The 21,874-nt window shown below is 35.6% G+C and overlaps 1 protein-coding gene across 4 annotated transcripts in view; it reads left to right on the top strand.

The window, feature by feature from the left end:
• Nucleotides 1–21,874, top strand: part of TBC1D22A (TBC1 domain family member 22A) — a 184,804-nt gene that overhangs the window by 56,688 nt on the left and 106,242 nt on the right. For 3 of the 4 annotated variants that reach the window (XM_086473776.1, XM_086473768.1, XM_086473758.1), the window contains one exon: nucleotides 12,818–12,927. In XM_086473776.1, coding sequence (XP_086329902.1) covers nucleotides 12,818–12,927 — 110 coding nt within the window. The remainder of the gene's footprint in view (nucleotides 1–12,817; nucleotides 12,928–21,874) is intronic. The other variant, XM_086473763.1, reaches the window with a different exon arrangement.

Genomic DNA, 21,874 nt, shown 5'->3' with positions numbered 1-21,874 from the left:
AAGGAAAGGACTTTTATGTCTTAAGAAGAAAATATCTGAGTCGTTCAGACTTGTCATGTTAGAAAATACTCCTCCTTTTTCAGAGTGGCATCTACATACTAAGTCAGTGTGCTCTGAGTCCCAAAGCTGTCACTTTAACCTACCTAAATAAGTATTTCAAAGCAGCAATATATCTAATTATACTGCAATGTTTTCATTGAAAGTGTAGTAAGCAACAGTTGATGTATTTTTGATCTGTGTTTGGCTGACAAGCTTTAAAAAAAGTGTCTAAAGGAATTAAGACAGATTTGCTGTGGGGAAAAGCTGTAAGAGCAACTATTGAAGTAGCAAACACCTACTATCTCAAAGATTAAAATAAGTGTTGGACAGAGGATTTGTCAGGCTTAATGATTTTTTCATGACAGGTAGTAATTACCTCCAGGTACCACTATTTGAACTAATTGTTTTTAACTTAAAGATGCTGCTGTATATTGTTGTCTTTCATGTTAAACGGAGAATTAAATGAAAATTTTTGCTGTTTGTTCACATAAGATAGTAACTGAAAAGATGACAATTGCCATTTCATATAAATTTTTTTGAATCATTTATGCCTGTAGGTGTAAGATTACCTTAATCTTCCTACTCTTCCTAGCATAGTGTCTTGTTTTAGTACAAAAATTTCTTAATGCTGTTAGGACCAAAATAACTGGGTTATATTTCCTTGAATTTACAGCTTCCTGCTATCTGTTCTGTTTTCCACATTATTGTGAGTGGAGGCATCTGCAGGTGGGATTTGAAGTTTTGGGTTGGGTTTTTTTTTGGGGTTGGGTTTGTTTTTTTTCCTTCATCTTTGTCTGTGTGCTTCTGTATCATATGAAAGAAGAGTATGTGGAGAATACTGATCAGTATACTACAATATATGGCCTAGCCTCTATTTATTATTTGTGGTAAAGCTGTGGTGTGAAGACTTTTTTGAAAAGCTGAATTAAAATGTGAAGAATGGAAAGGAGTTTATAAGGACAGGAAGTTAAATCTCCTTTTAGATGACTATCATGGTTTTACATTTCAGAGGAACAGCCAGGAACTTGAAAGTTACTAATAAAAATTTCTTCACTTGTGTCAGTTCCAGGAAGCCTGTCAAAGAGTCAAAAAGTCTTGACAGGTGTGAAGGGAATCTCTGAAATGGCACCTCATAGCAGGAGAGCTGCATAGATTCTTTGCTTAGGTATTTCCTGTGAAGAAACTTTCCAGACCCTGTCTTACAGAGAGAATCAGAGGAATTCTTTTGACTTTTTGCTCTAAGAGATGTATAGAACAAATCTCTAAATTAGTAGGAAATTTCTAAGGTCAAATGGTATTAATCAAAGGTTTCTAACAAAATGAAATTAATGTCTCTGTAATGTGGTAAAACCGCTTTATAGACCATGAAACCAGCTTTTGTGTCTGTAAACTTGTCTTGTGTTCTTCTCAGTAATAAATCAGTTGGTGTGACAAGATACATGTTCGTCCTACAAACTCTGCTTGCTTTTTTCCTATGTTTTTTGTTTGTTTGGTTTTTTTTCATTTTTCTTTTTTTTTTTTTTCTGTCTATAAGGTTTCAGATCACTGAGAGCTTCATCCACTTTGAGTTACTCGGCATGCTACCTTTTCTGTTTTACTAGAGGAAATCTTCAAGATCTTTAAGTTTCATTATTCGTTGATTTAATTTAATTTTATATTTTGATTAAACATATGAGGTATAAAAATGCTGAGGTAGCATAATTATACTAGTCTATTTCTGCTGATTACAGGTTGTCTCTGCTGTCTCTGTTCTTCCTGGAAGTTTATTCCACATCATTTTACTACTACCAGGCATGTCTGTTCTCTCCATGAAAGAAAGTCTGTGAGGTCATAACAATTGCTCCATTGACTATGTGATTTTATTTTATTTTATGTATTTTGATTTTTGTTTTTATTTTATTTTTTTGTTAAGCAATGTTTTCTGTGAGGGAGGTGAGACACTGGAACAGGTTGCCCAGAGAAGCTGTTGCTGCCCCCTCCCTGGCAGTGTTCAAGGGCAGGTTGGATGGGGCTTGGAGCAACCTGATCTAGTGGAAGGTGTCCCTACTCATGGCAGGGGGGTTGGCCTAGATGATCTTCAAGGTCCCCCCCAACCCAAACCAATCTGTGATTCTACACAGATGGATGTACAGATGTTCTGTACCCTTCTTCAGATGGAGATCCACAATCTTGCTTGTGTTCTACTTCAAGTGCCTAGGGTAGTTTAGAGCTTAATATGGATTTTCTTCTGGCCTAGTATCTAACTATATTAAATATTATTTTACATTTTCATAAGAAGAAACAAGCTCAAAACTTTTGACATTAGTAATCAGAATAAGTAAGTCAGAGCTAGTCTTTTCTGTTGTTTTAATGCATTTGAGATTTTCAGCTTTCTCTCAGATTTGTCTGTTGAATCACAGTTTTTTGTATTATTCAAGTTTGAAATATGTTTTGTGGTTTATATAGTCTCATTTTTAAAGGCAATTAAGAAACTAATAGATTTGTACTGTGAGGAAATTGTGAGAGGTTAGTGAAATGTATTTTATTTGAAACTACAAACTGGAAATGTTGGGTTGCGAATAAATGGAAAACAAGATCTTGAATAATGGTAGAAGCAGTGAAATGAAATTGAAGAGAAACCAAAAGATTTCTGCAGGTGTAAAAATGAAAGAATTGTGAGGGAGGAGAAAGTTACTTACAATTAATGTAACTACGGGAGAGATGTATTCCAAAGGGAGCAGCATACTTTAGTTCTGGCTTCTGCATTCATTTTACTCTCCCCATGGTCTCCGTATGGTTATAATTAATGATCAGCTTTCTGTTATGAAGCAGCACAGAGGTGGTTATACTTTCAGATCTAAATCTTCTCAAGCATGCTTTCCAACAGACTGGGAAATTACTTTAATGGCTTTTGGCATCCAAGTATCACAACTTTGTATGTTTATTATGAAGTAACTTGCAGGAAGAAAAGCTAAAAGAGAAAGAATTACTTAAGCAATGGTAATAACATGCTGTACGAATGTCAGGAACGTAACATTCAAATACTGTTGCATAGATCGGTAGCATCTAAAAGAAGATCTAAGATCTAAGAGAAAATTTTCAAATTAGGTGGATCAGTGCTTTAAACAGTTGTAAACAGCTTTTTTTGGTCTTATTTTCAGTGAGGTATATGGTTAGTTGATAATGTTTTATAGATTTTTAAACCAATTCAAATACAGTTGTCAGAGGTCTGTATGCTGAAACTTTTTAATTTGAATAGACTTTGTGTGTAGTTAGATGCAAAAGGTTTTTAAACGTAATAGTCATAAAGTAACTGGGCTTTTTAGTCAGCAAGAGGATTTTTTTGCTTGTTTTTAATATGGGAAATCTGAAAATTTTGATTTCTACTTTAAGCTGTGGAAAACAAACTATAAAGCAGAAGTGAAAAAAAATAAGAACTTAAGCACAATGATGAAAAAAGGAATAAAGAAGGTTCTTTTGTGAAACAGTTTCTCTTCTGTATGTTTTAATTGCCTTATTTAATAGAAACAGGAAATATTTAATGCTTTTATGGCACATTAGTTTTGATAAAACCCCATACTTTTAAAAAAATTGATTCACTTATGAATTATATTCTCATCACAGACATTTCTGAACTGATTTGCATGTTCCATCTTTAGTTAATTATGAGATTAAAAATTTATTTTATTACAGTACAACTGTAATTTAAAGACACTACATTTATTACAGAAACATAGGGGAAGAAAAATAGAGAAACCATACTCTTATTTTTGAATAGATGGAGCAGGTTTTTTTCCTATAGGTTGTGCCATGTGGTATGGTGATTTCTTTATCTTGATGGTAAATATACACTATGTAAAAATATGATTAAATCTGATTAATAAAGCATGCCTTGTGGCTTTTTTGCCACAGATCCATATGTAGCAGTTTCATTAGGAAATTGTAAATCACAGCAGATTAAGATAGTTAAGGAATGCACTCAGCAATTAAGCAGTATAAGAAGTAGTGTTGCCTGTGCAGTCAGAGTTCATTCTCCTCAAATATGCTTCTTTTAATTCATTATATGCAATTTGTGCTAAAAAGTGTAAATAATGAACAGGACTTCTGTTGTAAATAAGTCAAGAAGGCTGTAAGGTGCATTTCTTTCTTATTAGCGGTGAATGATGTGTGAGATTACAAAATAAGGAAGCATGTCATTTTGGTTAAGAAAGTTGACCGATATTGCATAATTTGGATTTGCAGCAAACTTCCACTATCATAGACTTGTGTGTACGATGTCAGTGAAGAACAGTTATTTCCCCTGCCATTTTCTTTGAGAATTTATTTAGTTGTTCAGTTCAATGACAATAATAGGTTAAAGTAAAACTTTCTTCATGAGTGAGTGAGATTATACTTATTTAGTTATTTTCATGTGTAATTGGTTGCTGAGCTTACTTGACAGTGGCAAATTTTTCAGTCTTTCATTACTGAAAAAATTAAACTTCTGAATTTTTAGAAGTTTTTATATTTGCGTACAATTTCTTGGATAATTTTTATTACTTTTATATTTATCCGAGTTAAAGTTGAAACTTTAGCCTGGCTAAGTTATCCAGGTAATTTATTAAACATAATGCTATTGATGGAATTGTTCAAATGAGTTCTTTTTGCCTACTTTTTAATGTTAAGTAATTACATGGAAGACAATTTCTTTTGTTTTAATAGTTTCAGCTAAGGAGTATTAATTTTTAGTACTTGCATATGCAGATAGACTGGGTTTTATCTTTTAAATACATTTTGGCCTTTAATGCAGTTGATTTTTCTCCTTGCCCAATAAATAATTACTTTTTAAATCTGTATTGATTTATAGATGCCTTTTGAAGGCTCTTCCATTAAAAAAAATACAGTGCTAGAGTGACTGTCTCTGAAATAGCCCTGTAATCAATCCCATACCTTAACACAGGCAAGGCCTGTGCTCCAGAGGCTTGCTTTAGACTTGTTTGACCATGCTGTGGTTTACTCTTAGTCCGTTCTTGCTGCTTTGTGCTCTGCGTGTTTGTGTATATGTGCGTACATAGGCTTGATGCTTTAAAAAATTAAATGATAAGCACAAACTAGGTAATTAAAAAATGTGATTTGGGAGACATATTCAACCTTTAATCTTTCATTTCCTATTCTCCAAGGACCTTTTGGATTTCTCAGGGAACTCCGTTATCAGGCATTCTAAGAAAGTGCTCATCAGCATCCTGAGCTCATCATGCGTACTGGATGCTAATTACTAGTCCCATAATTTGGTATCACATGCACCACTTCTCCCTGGCAATCTGTTTTGGGTGACAGCAGCAAACCTATTGAAGTGATTACTCTGAGAAGAATTTGTGCTGAACATTGTGTTCTTCATTGTTGCTAAAATGCGTTTTTAAGAAGAGTTGTCATCTTATAAGCTTTGAAGACTGCTGTTTCACAATAATGTTGTACTCAAGGATGTGGCTTACAACTTTATTCCTAAATGGAAACTGCATTTACTGACAAGATTTCTCACCTGTGTAAGAGGTTGCCAGTGTTGTCTTTGGCATTATGCAAGTTCTGTGGGTCAAAGACCTGTTGGTGCCAACTGGTTTACTTAGTTCTCTTTTGTACCCTGTTTTGGTGGTAGAGTTGTTGAAGTAGTAAAGATATTTTTCATCTTTCATATCTGCGTTGTTTAGCAGTAATCTTGGTCTGCAGCCTATGAGAATTTCCCTATTTTTAAAATAAATTTATCATTCTTGAAAACAGGCCTGTTTCTGTGTAGGTATGTGTAGTGAGTTATGAATAGGGATTAAGGGCAAGTGCTGGACTACTTAGTGTTGGGAAGAAAAAAATTTGCCTTTAAAGTCTAGTCTAGAAAAAGCCTGAGCAGAAAAATCTTACTGGCAAGCATGTGGACCCAATAAAGGAGGTCTCTCAATGATTTACTGATTACTGTTATGTGGAATCTGGAATTAGAGAATAAGTAATTGGCGTGTTTACTCTTTTTTGATAGAATGGATTGAGAATACTTGCAGGGTCATACATTAATTTTGATGAACATGAAAATTAGTTCAAAGTAGTGAAGCTTACCATGTTTTTGGAGATGGTGATTTTACCGTGTTCTGCAGGTCAAAGGAAATTATAACATTCCCCATGTGCAGTAAAATTATTTAGAGAATTAATATTAATAAAGTAAAATGATAGATGTTTAAAACATCATTCTTATACTGATGTATATTTGTCTTGCTTCCTGTTGCATCTTAAAGGAAATTGTGGCAGATCAACTGAAAACAAGTATAAGTTTATTAACGGTGTTAAAACAGACAAGTCAACAATGCATTGTTTATGTGGGATTTTGACTGGTAATAGGGGAATATTTTAATTGCAATGAGGTCATGTTTACCTAAGCCTGGACTGATGAGATGATTGTTTTTGGTTTTTTTTTTAAATTTTATTTTATTTAATTTTACCTTTGTGACTGCAGTATCACAAAAAAGGGAATTTTTTACTTTGGTGATTAATCCTTAACAGCTCAAAAGCTGTTTCTATCAGATAAGTGTGTAATTAGGATTTTTGCAATGAGAGATATTGATGTGGTTATGTACATATTTAATTAGGTAATTGTTACTGAAAGAATTTACATTCAAATGCTCTATTATGTCGTGATCTCAGAAAAACACTGCCTTAGTGCAGCAGTGACTGAATAGCTGTTTCATAAGGCTTTTTGAAAACTGAGTTTGAAGTGGAATATGTAAGATCATCTAGATGTGGAAATATTACTGTGCACCTCTGCAGTATATTTTCAGTATTTTAATTTTATTTCAGGACATGATTTCTTCATAAATAAAATTCTGTGAAATTAAAATTTTCCAGTTCTTTAATACAAAACTTTGTATTGTATGATTCCAACTGTCTGTAATGGCAGATGTTTTTTCCCATGATCTCTACTGAAAAAGTGAAATTCAAGCATTTTTTAGAAGAAATCAAATACATCTAAAAGGCAGAGGTCAGATATGAACTTAATTTTAATATTTTGAGCAACTTCCAGCAACATCATCAATGAAGCTTAATCTTGTATTAAAACTTATTTTTAATGGAGGCAATCCATGTAGTTCGGCATGTTTATTTTCTGCTGCGATTGGAAAAATAAATCTGTGAGTAATTGTAAGTAATTTTTTTATTTTTCATTTTATCCTTATGTCTTTGCCTTTGGGAGTGGATCCAGTTAAAGCTGTTTAGAAGTTAGTAATTCTTTTTGCACTGTGGGAAGTTTCAGAAGCATATACTGGGAATGAGTAAAGAACAGCTAATACCATGCTTAGAGCAATGCACATATTCAGATCAGAATGTCACTGTCTCCATGCTACAGCAGTTTTTCTCCGGGCAACTATTTTACTGTCTTCTACAATTACATAGACAACACGATAAAGATCTCCGCAGGAAACTGAAGAAAATGAGAAACATTGCTGTGAGACTTTGTAATTGGGAAATTTTATACAGTGATCTTTTTTCCCCCAGATATTGGTACATGTACACATTGACATGCTGTTTCCCCCCATATTCTTGTTACTTAATCTTTATATTACTGTCCATTCAGATTTCACTCATTGAAAGTAAATTTAGTTATCTAAAACCAGAGGTTTCAATTCTGTTTTCAAGCCCAAGTCTTAAATAATCTCTTATGTACATTTGGGATGGGTGTTTTTGCTTCTTCTGTTGTTTGTCCTGAAATCCCTTCCGCACTCTGTTTTCTAAACTTGGCTAGTGTGTTTATGTCTTCATCCAAATAAACAACAACAACAAAACAAAACACCCCCCCAAAAAAGAGGGAGTAACATGCAGCTTGGTTGCTTTTCCCCTTAAAACTCCATTGAGAAAGAAGCACTTTGCACTATGTGCCTACAGAAGTAAATGAATAAATGTTAAATGTGTAAACTGCTATTTTGCATAATATTCTGCCAATCAAATGTTCCTTAATTGGAGCTTGTAATGAAAATGGATGGCCTTTTTTATTTCAGCTGTGGTATGGAAAAGGATCCTCCAGATACTCAAGAGTCAGTTTTGAACTTCCTCAATAAAGTGCAGCAAGTTAAGATGAACTGATGCAGCAGAAACCGTTGCACATTACTGAGCACTTGCTTACTTGCTTTTTTTGTGGGTTTTGTGATGCTGTGCCTCCTTTATTAGATTTAGTGCCTGGATGGCATCCACGTTGTAGCTCCTTGTTCGGTGTACACACATTTAAGTCAAAAAGTACCAGTTAATATAACATTATACAAAAATAGACTATTTAGCTGATCTAATGAAGGGTCTATTTTAATATATCTCTAAGTAATTAGATTTACTCTTTGAAATATGAGTTTTAAGCTAAAGTTTGAGACGGTTGTTTTACATAGGATAAATACTACTAGTGTATAATTGAAATACAAATGAATTGTTTTACACTTTTAACTAGATTATTTCCTTTATTTTATTTCAAAACTTTATTATCAAACATTAGAAGAGATGACTTAGTGATGCATGAGAAGCACAATGGGAACGAAAATTGTACTGGAAGTAGCTTATATTTTTAAAGAAAATTCCTGAACATTTATTTTACATTTAAGAGGCTTATGAAAGTGCTAGAGATCAGTCAGTATAAGCCACAGAAAAGCATCTGTTCTTAGATGTCTTTTCCAAAGGGAGAGACAGAACAAGAAAGCTGGATGAATGTTTCCTTAAAGTGCTATTTTTATTTCTGTAATTGATGAGCTTGTGACCCTGTGACTTTGTATTTAGGGACTATGAATTCTTTTAGCGAAAGAATTGGATGGTGTCTAAATGCTGTCTGTGTCTTCTGATTTATAGGATCACCCAAACTAGAGCAGAAATCACCCAAAGTAGAGCAGAAAGAACTTGATAATAGTTGCCTTTGCATCTGTAATTCTTCTTTTTTTTTTTTTTTTTTTTTTTTCCTTCCCTGTGGAATAATGAGAATTCTACTTAAAGCAGTGAATTTACATCAGACCTATGTTCTTTTCAGAAGGCCTGTCCTGACATCCTCTTTGTGCTTGGTGTACATACCTGTGATGAAAAGTAGTTGGAACCACTGGGAGATGTTTCTTAAAAGCTATATTCTCTTTTCTGGGAAAATAATAAAAACTTGCCTTTCTTATTTACTAGACCTTCTTTTCTAGAACAATTAGAATCTGTTTTTTCCAGAATATTAATGCTGGGGTGTCTTTGCTGTCCAAGTTGCTTCAGCCTTGTTTCTCGAACTGCCATTGTTTTCTTGCAGCCTGTCATTTTTGCGTGTTCCAGGTAGTTCAGTCACAGGATGAGAAGTCTTTTTGATGGGTATTTAAAGTTTTATTTCAGCTAAGTTTAGGCTTCCACAGTTGAGAGGTCTGCATTCTGAGGCACTGCTTTTAAGTTCGAGTTATAGCTAATACTGAGAAACAGGATTTTCTTTGGATGTGATTCACCTGATTTATTTTAGATTTCTACTGTAGAACAAGACAGCTAATACTCCGTCACTACTTGTTTTCCTATGTTGGCTGGGAAGAGAGGTGAAGAAACCCACCTTTGACGGTTAGGTGTATCTTCAGCTTTTTTGTTGGTTTAAATCCTGGTATGAGAATATAGTGTGAAATGGTAGATTTTGAAAGAGAAGGACAAAAAAGAAGTAAGATGAGAAAGAGAAGATAAAAAGTCTTTTTCATTTGTTATCTTTTTATGTCAGCCTGTAGAAGAGTTATTGTGTTGTGCTACGGTTTATAACTTCCTTTTTGTTCAGAAATGTGATAGTGTCATGAAAAGCAAAGGTGCTCAAAGGCAGGAAATTTGCAAAGGAACACACTATCTAAGAAGTTGTAATCTCACTCTTTCAGCAAGCGTTTAGTGAAGGAGGACCTGAAGGCTGCTTCTTTCAAGGGGTATAAAGTTCAATATATGTTTGTGTTTTATATAAATATGGGGAACTCTGTTCATTTATTAGTTTTTCTGTAGACATTGTGAGGCAGAGAGAGAATGGGTTAGTCCTTTTTTTTCCTGTTTAAAATATTAAAATGAAAATAAAAAAATATTAACTGGACTTTTTTTTTCCCCCACTGGGGCCCTGGTTTATGAATATATAATGAACATAACATGTATAGAATATACCAAAAAATTTGTTCCTGCTGTAGAGGATACATTATTCCTCTTCTTTTCTGTCTGGAAAAGACTTTCTCTTCTAAATTAATGGGAATGTTCATTCTTAGTTTTCACTTTTGAACAGTTAAAAAGGGCTTCTCTGCTGAAAGTTGTGGGGTTTTCTCATTTGTTTTAAAATCTCAAGGCACTTCAAGTTGGAGGTAGATAGGTAGATACTTAACATTGATTCTTTTCATGGGTTCCTATGAAACTTGTCATCTTAAATTGACTTTTTTGTCCATATTAAGTCTAATGATTTTCAATCTTTCTGTGGGTAAGTCTGTGAGTACTCTTGGTATTTTTTCTTAGTGGACTTAGTAAAGGTTATGTTGCCGTTAATAATTATTTACTACTTTTTCTGAACTTTAAGAGACCTTTCTGTTGTAGTCTCTTTAGCTGCAGAACCGGCATTTCGATTTGGATTAATTTTGCCAAATGCACTCACCTTAGCTACTTGTCCAATCTGAGTTAGGCTTCTTCATTGCTAGGTGTTTTGGATTTTTTCTTGATGTTGGTGTGTTTGCCTTCAATCCTTTCTTGTTATCTCCATTGTAATCAAGCGTCTTTACCGTGGAAAAACTTTTATCTTCTGTATTCTGCTGGCTTTTTCTCTTAACATGCTTTTTCTGAAGGGGTTAGATTTTATAAGTGAAGTGAACCCAAGTTTGTTCTAGAAGCTGTCTTTAATGAGGGGAGTCTAGTAGAGAAAGTGATGGGAACTGAACAGAAAGATGTTGGAGGGGAGTGTTACTTCCTAATTACTGCCTATGTTACCCTGGTTTTCCACAGAGCGTTGTGAGAATTTGCTGTCCATTGCTTGGAGAGGAGTATGATACTGATCTCTGGGGGGGTCTGTCCTCTTTTTTTTTTTTTTTTTTTTTTCTGCTGGGAGGAATATGCTGCTGGCATTGGGTAGCAAGTTTCTTCCTCCTCACTAAAGGATCTGCTATTAAAAAAATTTACTGTTGTAGTCTGCTGCTCACTCTTTCTTCATTATTTTGCAAGGTAGTGTTATATCTGAGTTTATTATAGAGGGTATTTATATTGGATACTTGTTGTTGATGTTTTCTAAGAAACTGGGTTTTTAAAACCATACACAAGTGCAAAGGTGGCATTCCTTTAATAACCAGTAAGTCACTACTGGTGTGTTGTTTACAGTCCTGCCACCTCTGAGATAATCGTGTGCTTTTATTTTATGGAGTCTCTGCTTCAATCCCCTCTTTTACTTACCAGGTTTCCCAAGATCTTAACTAGGTTTTATTGGCACAACCTACTCTCCTTGTCCTACAGATATTAGTATTTCACAGTCCAAAACCAGTGATCCATTAGAATACACACACCCACATATAGACACCAGTGGAACAAGAATGCTTCCTAACACCTTGCTACCAGTGTTTGCTAGTAGTGGTAAAATCACTGCTATGTTAAAACTATTTTATAACATTTGTAATGCTCATGGTTATTACCAATTGAGAAATAAGTGCTTTAAGGTAGCGTAATCAAATGTGACAACCTAAAGATGCACTTAGGCTTCTGTAATGACATGCTGCAAAGCCATGAGACAGGTAACAGAAGAGTTTTAAGGTATTACATATTCTTGGTTTTCTCTTAATGTATATTCTGTGCTACCTTACATTTGTGTATAGGAGGAAATTCCTTCTTTGGTGTATCAAACACCTCTATCTTCTGCACCTCCCCCTCCTTGAGATGAGAAACTAGGGCTGGGAAAGATGCTTCTTTGATTCTCCTCTTGATACAGTTAAGACACTGTAAGCTGCTCCAAGAGGGAAGCTATGGCATTTACTCAGAGCATTCCCAGCTCATGTTAAACTCTCTTCTGGGGCTGAATGGGAGCTTTGGGAGTTAGCTGGCAAGGCAGCACGTTCTGTGTTCTTTTTGAAATGGGCTAATTCAGATGCCATGGTTTAAAAATAAAATAATGTGGCTTAGGTGGTAAAATTTCAGTTCATAGTAAAATATGAATTTCTTTTAACACGCTTGTGTGAAAGACTCAGTTTCCATGAATTAGATATCATTGAAGTTCTGTGCTTTTCCAGTATTGAGAATCACGGTGGATTTTTGGGGTGGGGGCTGGGCATCATCTTGTTTCCTTTTGTCTGATTTCCTTCTGATTCCAGATGATTGCCTGAAAAACAAATCCTTGAAAAGCTGTAGTCAGCTTTCTAAATAAATCTCACTGGTTTTCTAAACAGTATTTTTCAGGGCTTTTTCTTCTGTCAAGACTGGCAACATATTTTACTGTGCGTGATGCAAACGTAGACATGGTCTGCAGATGTTGTTCATACATAGCTTGAGAGCTCTCACAGTGCTTCTGATGATCCTTTCAGGTGTGAAATGTTTAGAATGAAGTAATTTATTATATATTAATTCTGGTTAACCAGGCATGATTTGAGATTTTCACAGTCTGCAAGAAATTAAGTATTCATTAACGTTTAAAGCCATTAGATGACACAGTTGAGCAATAAATGATTCATTTAGTCCCTGTTAAAGTAAACGTGCATTGAAGTTTCTGACTAGAAGATAAGTGGTGGTTGTCTTTTTTTTCAATTATTTTCCTCATCCTTGCTTTATTTATTCTGTGCACTTCATTGACTTGTCTTTCTCTCTTTTCCTGAAACAGAAGAAGAAGAAGTGGAAAATTTTGATGTTTCCACTCTGCCTGAAGAAGTGCTGCAGAACATAGAAGCTGACAGTTACTGGTGCATGAGCAAGTTGCTTGATGGCATTCAGGTAAATTGATTTTTCCTGTCTGTAAGTAGTAGTTAACTGATTAATGTCATGGCTTTGAACTACTTTAAGACTGTTGAGAAAGAGTGCATCGGTGAAAAACAGGGGAGAAGTAGATTTTCCCAATGGAGATCTGCTGCAAGTTTAGCCCAGTGTTAAGAAAGCAAAAGGAAAAAGAAAAATAACGCACCTTCTTTTCATCAAAAAGTCTGTGTGTTTCATTGTAGTATGATGTTCTAGAGCAGAGTTGAAATCTTCGATTCTAGAGGCATGTTGTGCACCTCAGTCACAAAGCATGGAGACTGTTTGCTCAAGTCTCTAAGTAAAATGATCTCACTGAGGTGATGAAAAGCTGGCTTATGTATTCATTTTTAAGTCATTGATGTAGCAACCTATAAACAATTGCTGTCTTAATAGTTCATGCAATTATCTTCATATTTTTAAAACATCCATTTAAAACTTGATACTTATGCTACTTCACTGAGTGTTTGAATTTTTTCAATGGGGAGAAACTATAAATGTGGGCACAATTTTCTATTAAGTGTAGCAAGTTACAGGCTAAGAATGGTGGATGTGTGTGCACATGTTTGTATTTGTTGGCATATAAGTTTAGGAAGATTAGAAAGATCTACAAGAAATAGTAAATATGTAGCTGAACATCTTGCATTTAGGTGAGGGAGGAATCCATATATTCTACTATAGATTAAATGGGAGTCCGAACATCTGTATTTGATATTTAACATATTAAAACACTTTGTGCTGCGATGCTGATACACTGTGAAGTAGAAACTTCAGACTTTTCAGTTTACAAAGAAGTTACCTAAGTTAGATTTTATAGGCTTTGTGTTGCTATAGGCATGAAATAATATTTACCTAATACCTGTTTTTCAAATCTGTCATTTGAGATAAAACATTTGTTGAGATAAACATTTCAAATCCTGCTAGAAAGTAAAAATAATCTAGTTTTGTAAACTCAGAATATATGAACTAAAATAATAGCCATTGTAAAGTCCTGGGTTACAACAGGACCAAAATTGACCTTTGCTAGAAATGTGAAAGTTTCTGAAAGGTGACGATTTCTGTTTTGCACTGGCAGCAAAGAATTGTTTTTAGCAATGTTTGGTAGGCAGATGTCTGCAGTCAGGGTTCATTTGCTGCTTTCATTGAGCTGATTAGAAAATAAATTATGGTTACAAATATTTAGCAGATTGCTGCTGCTTTGCTTCTTTTTTTAATATTCATGCCTTCTCCTTCTGATTATTCCCTGCTTTCAAATGAGCTACTTGTATAGTGTAGCGGATCTTTTCTGTGAAATTCTTTCAGTATTATTTTGGTGACAATAGAAATTGTTACAGGGATAGTAAAACTTTGGTTGATTTATTCCTAACATTCTCTTAAAAGAAGAGATGATGGACAAGTGCTTCTACTGTACTTGTTAGATGCAATCCTTTTGTTGGGTTCCATGTAGCTTTGTTTTGAAATGCTTTGGACAAATGCTTGAAAATTTGAGGGGTTTTTTTCCTCCAAGTAGTTTTAATATAGGAAATACCCTGGAGATTGAACTTACATGTGTGGAAAATGGCTGTCCTCTAATCATTAATTAATCATCATAAATGTGAATAACCATAAAAATTCCTATGAACTGAAGCTATACTTTTCAGTGAAACTAAATTAATTTTTTCCAGCTTCTTTATTTTGATTGCATTTTTTTTGACAGATATTTCTTTCCTTATGGTACTTAGTATTTTTAAAAGTGCTTTAACATAGTCTTGCATATGACTCACGTTTTAATATGAATGTTACATTGGCTAAGGCATGTTGTCTAAGGCATATTGTGAATTTAAACTTGTAATAGAGTTCATTTTTGATAAATTGTTATAAAATTGAGTCAACAAACAGAAGTTTTTTATTTCTTTGAAGGTATTTTAAGTGTATTTCTCCTGGTTAAAGGTCAAATGAGTAGTAGCTCAATGTTTTGTGTAGCATTATGCAGAAAAGCGTAGTTGTCCTCTCATGCTGATTAGTGTAAAAAAATGCTGGTTTCAATCTGTCAGAACTACTATATTTTAAAGTATTTGACCACATATCAAAAATATGTGAAAACTTATAAAGAAAAAAAGTGAGAACTTGAAATCTACTTGAAAAGAAGAAAGCCAGGTAAAGAAATACAAGCCCTCCAAGTGTTTTACCTGTTTCTGGAACATCTTCTGTCACAGGCCTGCTGCTCTTGGTTTTTTCTAGAAAAAGAAGTTCAGAGATTAGATAATTTCTCCTTAAAATTCTGTTTTCATACAAACCCATCAAGTACTGATAAGCAAAACATTCAAACTAATTGTAATGGAATTAAACTGCATCAATGAAAATTAAAGCTCTTATATAAATGGAATGGTTATCAATTGGATGTGTTCAACGATGGACTCATCTATCAAAAGCCAGCTTGAAAGATTATGCTAGTGGTGTGACTAATGATGTTATACTTAATTCAGTGCAACTGCAGAATGCTGCTGAAATGAAAGGGCTTGCATGGTTCTCCTATCTTGGTTCCTTTCTGTGTTGATACCACTTTACTTATCAGATGGAAAGGTCATACAGTTGCAGGTTGAGTTTCTTGGGAGAACTAACCCAACAAGAAATGATCTCATTGAAAGGAAAAAGCTAAAAAAACCCAGAGAATAAAGATTGTTTTACTGACCGGATGGCATCTAGAGGGACCTTGACAGCCATGAGGAGTGGGCCCATGTGGACCTCCTGAAGTTCAGCAAGGCCAAGTGCAGGGTCCTGGACCTCAGCTGGGGCAATCTCCAGTATTAGTACAGACTGGGGGATGGATAGATTGGGAACACCCCTGTGGAGAAGGACTTGGGGATACTAGTGGATGAAAAATGGGATGTGAGCCAGGAGTGTGTAATTGCAGCCCAGAAAGCCAGTCGATTGCTGGGCTGCATCAAAAGAAGTGTGGCCAGCAGGTCGAGGGAGACAATTCTCTCTCTCTTCTCTGCTCTGGTGAGACCCCACCTGCAGTACTGTGTCCAGTTCAGGGGTCCCCAGCACAAGAAAGACATGGACCTGTTGGAGCGTGTCCAGAGGAGGACCATGAATGTAATCAGAGGGATGAAACACCTCTCCTATGAGGACAGGCTGAGAGAGTTGAGGTTGTTTAGCCTGGAGAAGGCCTCCAGGGAGACCTTATAGCGGCCTTCCAGTACTTAGAGGCGACTTATAAGAAAGATGGAGAGAAACTTTTTGCTAGGGCCTGTAGTGACAGGACAAGGGGCAACGATTTTAAAACTGAAAGAGGGTAGATTTAGATTCAATATAAGGAATACATTTTTCTATGATGAGGGAGACCAGAGAAGCTGTGGATGCTCCATCCCTGTAGATGTTCAAGGTCAGGTTTGATGTGGCTTTAAGCAATCAGATCTAGTGAAGTATGTCCCTGCCTATGGCGGGGTGTTGGACTAGATGAACTTTACATGTCCTTTTCAACCCAAACCATTATATGATTCTGTAATTCTAAGTGACTTGCATTCTAGATGCACAATTACCAAATCTACTGGCAGAGGGCAAGAACTAGATGGGGATGGGAGAGGTAGGACCTGGAATCGTTAAACTTAAGATCAAATCATGCCCCATATTGCATAAGCTGTTTTACATAAAATTGTAATAATCCTGTGCTCCTGCCTGCACCTGAATGCTTGTTCCTGTCTATCCCTTGCTGAGTGCTACCTGTTGTGAGCTGGTTCACGGAGCTGAACCACCTGACAACACAACAAAACAAAAAAGCATGTGTTGGTTTAATGGGTGAACACCTTGAATAGGTACCATAGCAAAGAAATGAGTAGAACTAGACAGTAGGGCTAAGGCAGGATTATGACAGCTGAGACATAGATTTATTTCAATAGCTGTAGATTCTTAACTTGCCGAGCTTGTTGCCAATATGCAGTAGTCTAGATGCCGTGCTAAAGTGTCTCTATTTCTGAAGAAGGTTGTTGCTGATTGTTTCTTTGGAATAATAATTAAATTAGTTCTTACTACTCCCTTAGTATTTTCCATGTGGTGTACTATAGCTAATGGAAGGCCTTTGCAACCAACCAGGAAAAACTACTTCTCTCTCACAAAGCCACAAAACCAGGCAACATAAAAACACAAAAGCAAAGGAGAATCCCAAACAAGATTAGTGCTATTAAGTTTCTTTCTTTTTTCTGTGAAAATATGTCATGAGAGACTCATGTGTGACTACTAATACTTTGTCTGTCTGAATAAACCATACATGGATTTTAGAGGAGTATGTGACATGTGGTGATAACTGCAATCTAGGAATCTCTGCAGAATATTTCTGTTAATTTATTCCTCAATATAGGCTTCCATTTGATGTTGGCCTACCAGTATTGTGTAAGTTTAAAGAGTGTACTTTGATATCAATTAGGGTCCTGTTTTGAAATTTTTGACTAATATGAGCTAGATACATTTCTCTGTGTGTTTGTCTCTCCAATGCATAAGAGTGTAATGCAAGAATGATTGTATTTGTATCCCTTTATTATTCTTAACAGAAAACTCATTTATTTTTCAAACTCATCCCAACTGTCTCATTTTCTTGATTCCAGAATTGTCAAAGGTGTTATTAAGAAATATGTATTCTTTGATCGAGTTTTGCTGCACATAGTATCTATTATTTCTCCTTTCCTCACTCATCTTGCCCTCCCCTCCCTTCTTTATCTAATGTGACTTTATTTTTAGTGTAACAGCATATCTTTGAACCACAGGGACCTACGGAATAAAAGTGTTGGCATTGAGCATCATGACAATCACATCCTGACATACTTAAAGTTCTTAGCTTAGAGAAGAAATAAAAAACTTGATCAAATTATCTGTTGCTTTAGCAGATTCACTCTTGCTATTTTTTGGTGATCTGGGGGTTTCTGTGCAAGTATGTCTTCAGTTAGAGTTTTGCAGAACTTTTTCAGTAGTTAATGTCTGATAATGCATGATTAATCTATTTTGTGTTCTCAGATTACTGTGTCTTCTTTCTTCGTTTGTTCTCTCTAGTTGTAGGGTCCTAAGTGGCTACACACGTCTCATCACAATTTGATTGAAATTTTTTAAAAATTGATTGAAATGGAAATACTAAGAGACTTTTTAAATACAAATTTCTCTCTCTCTAGGATGTCAGTTAATCTTGTAATCTGTAGCTGTGTATACTGTCTTATAGGAGTCAGTTTTGATGATGATATGCTGTAATGGTTTTGCTTTTCAGTGCTTCATGACTATGTGCTGCAGATTTTGTCTTCAGCTTTTGTCCCAGAAAGACTACGCCTCACTATGATTTTTCTTGTTTATTTCAGGAAAACGAATGAGAACTTCTAAAATCATAAGAACATAGGATAATTCTGATAGGAAGGGGCCTCTACAGGTCATCTAGTCCAACCTCCTGCTTAAAGGAGGGTCAGCTCTGAGGTCAAATCGAGTTGCTTAGGGCTTTGTCCAGTTGGGTCTTGAATCCTCCAAGGATGGAGGAGACTGCACAGTCTCTGGGGTTTCCAATGCTCGATTGTCCTCATGTTGAAAAAGTTTCTCCCTATAGCCAGATGGAACACTTCTTGTTTGTTTATGCTGCTTGTCTCTTATCCTCTAACTATGCATCACTATTAAAAACCAAGCTCCATCTTCTTGATAACACGGGGTTTAGGAGGCTGCTATTAGGTGCCTCTGAAGCCGCCTTTGCTTCAGACGAAACAACCCCAGTATCCTCAGCCTCTCACAGGGCATGTGCTCCATACTTCTGAGCATCTTGGGGACCTTTTGCCTTTGCTCCAGTTTATTCATGTTTTTCTTGTAATGGGATCCCTAAAACTCAATGTGGTATTCTGGAAGTGGTCTTGAAATACAAGAAATAATTTTTAAAAAACAGTAGAAAAAAAAGTCTTTACAATAAAGGTGATTGAGCTCTGGAACTGTTTGGTCAGAGTGGTGGTAAAGTCTTTATCCTTGGAGTTCGAAACCTGACAGTACGTGGCCTTGAGCAGCTTGTTCCAGGTGACCCTGCTTTCAGCAGGGGTTGGATTCAGATGTTCTCCAGAGGTCCCTGTCAACCTCAGTGATTCCACAATGAGAGCTGAGTGGGGGTAATCACTTCCCTTCAACTACTGGTCCAGGACACTGCTGGCTGCCTTTGCTTCCAGGGCATACCACCAGCTAGGTCTGAGCTTGCTGTCTATTGAGACTTCCAGGTCCTTTTCCACAGAACTCCTTCCCTGCCAGTTTGTCTCTAGCCTCTATTCTTGCAAAATGCTCTAATGCTGATGTATAAAAACCTGTTTCTGAGGGGGTGTGTGGCCATGTGCAAAATATGGCTAAATAAGACCACCATTCTTGATTATTTTCAACAAATTAGTTGATAATTTCACATTTGAAACCTATGTAACAGCATTTTCGTGCATTCCTATTGTGAATAAGAATAATTTCTCTAGTTTTCCTAGTTTTTTTTATAGCTAGTTAATTTCCAAAACTATTTTGTCTTGCATTTCTATTTGAACAATGAAAAGATAAAGCATTTCAGATGTCAGTCTACCATGTTCATGATAAAGCTGGTTGTCTTTAGAACACTTCTAAACTGTAGATGACACATGAGTGTTTTTGCATTTTCACCTGTAGGAATGATGGCTATGCGTATGGGAAAACTAGAACTTATCCCACAACTAATTTTTCCACTTAATTATGTAGACATTCCCATATATACATTATAATTAGGGTTTTTTTATTACTAAGTCATCCTTTATAACACTTTCCTCAACAGAGTCGCGTTAACATTCAAGTAAAAAATTCACACTGATCTATGCCACTTGAAAATACGATGTTCATGTATAAAATAGAGTATAACTCTTCATTTTAAGTTCAAGTATAATGGTAATAAGATAACCAAAGAGGAAATATATGCATTGCATAATGAAGTAACCAGATGTGTTAAAAAGAGCAATGAAATATTAATATAATTATTTGTCAGGGCCTGGGAATTTTTAGAATAAAAGGGAGATAATTAATTTCCAGGGACTGGAGTATACTGAGGTATATATTAGCTGTTTCTATGACTGATTAAATATCAAGATTTATGATCTGCAAAGGAAATCCTGCAAAGTTCTTTCTCGCTCTGAGTTATGGAAAGTTGTTGCTAACATGTTCCTCGAGTCTGAATTATGGATGGATGGATGGAATGCTGCTTGGAAATCCTTTCAGAGGTCTACGGGAACAGATAAATAGCATGAATATGTAGCTCAAACCTTGAGAAGTACGCACAGAAATAACTGATGCTAGCTGTTCTGAAAATTCTTCACAGGACCTTCCAAAGGTTTATTTTTAAGGAAAAAATAGGTCGAAGACAGCTTTCTTTGTGTCTTTTCTTTAAGCTCCTGCAAGACAAGTTTCTTGATTATGTCTGCAATTGATTTGGGTAGCTGGTTTAAGGTTATGATAAATTACAGATCTATTGTCTGAGAATATGGGTTTGTTAGCCAAGATAGACAGATATGTGGAGTATGCACTATAAGCGTCTGCATTTGTCTGTTATCTGTCATGTGAACTACATGTCTGCTGTGTCTGTGCTTTCATGCACAGGTAAAGTTTCTGTGTCACAGGTACCACACGGTCTATCTGCACAAAGGCGGTGATAGCTTGTCTAGGGTTTCTACCTAGCCCAGTGCTTCTGGTAAGCTTACCTAAATGGAGAAAGTAGTCTTTCCTCCCACCTTCCTCAGCTGAACATAGCACCGCAGATGTGGTGCGTTCAGGGAAAACAGGGTGTATGATATGACTGTCTCCCAAGCAGTCTTCAGAGTCTCCGCTGACATTGCATAGCTAATATGGAAGACAGTACTACAGTTGTGCTCCAGTTTCTGTATAAACAGATCCTAATGCCAGTCAGAAATGTATGCTTTAGAAAAGTGGAAATCCTATCAGGAATTGTCAGAAATGCTAGCAGTAGTTATTTCTGTATGTAGTTCTCTTAAAATTTGAGCTGCATATTCATGCTCTGTGTCAATTCCCGTGACTACCATCGCTGTAACTCCCTCTGTGAGACAGAACTTCTGCATGGTAATAACTGTTTAGGAATTTCCAGAAATCCAGATTTTTCATTTTATACTAGTGTCCTGTTCAAGCTGGATCCTGAGACTGACAAAACCTGCTGTTTTTTTTTTTTTTTTTTCTTGGAGTTATGACTCTTCTGAGGAAAAAAACACGGATTGCTTTATCAGAATTGTGTTTTAAAACACTTATAAAAATAACAGCTTTGTATTTTAGAATTAAAATGCAAGTTGTGTTGTGAAACTTTATGAATGATGATATGTATACTTATAGGGATGACTGCTGATTATTGCAAACAGATTGTTCTGTCTTGTCAAAAGTGATTTTCTTGTTGAATGGAGACTTCTATTCTGATGAATAAATATTAGCTTGGGATTACTCTTATTCTTTTAATTATCAGTGGCTTCCATAAAGCCATTTATAAATTATGAAGAATTTAAAATTCAAATATCCAATTTCTCAAATTTAGGTATTAATTGGAAAGTCATAACCACGACAAATAGGTTCTACAATTAGGGCAGGCATTTGTGCCTGTTCAGGATTCTAGAATGGCTTTTTTCTAATGAGATATGGATGACTTCAACATTTTTAGTAATCACATACCAAATGATACCCCTAAATGGTATTTTTCTGTTACTCTATCTGCATGTCAGATGTGAGACTCAAATCTTCTGAAACATAACCATGGCCACTGCAGGTGCTTCTCTCCAGAATCCTTTCCGTGTTCATGCTCAAATGTCTGCTGCTATTTTCCTTATATAATCTTTTGGAGCACATCCTGTTTTATGGTGTTCTAAACTTAGAATGAAGGAAAAGAAGATTAAAAGTAGAACAAGAATCTAGAAATTTTTCTATAAGCAAGTTTTACCTTTCT

The sequence above is a fragment of the Leptosomus discolor genome, chromosome 1 (assembly GCF_034619465.1).
Source record: "Leptosomus discolor isolate bLepDis1 chromosome 1, bLepDis1.hap2, whole genome shotgun sequence".
NCBI classification, from domain to species: domain Eukaryota; kingdom Metazoa; phylum Chordata; class Aves; order Leptosomiformes; family Leptosomidae; genus Leptosomus; species Leptosomus discolor.
This window is presented reverse-complemented; position numbering and strand designations above follow the sequence as displayed.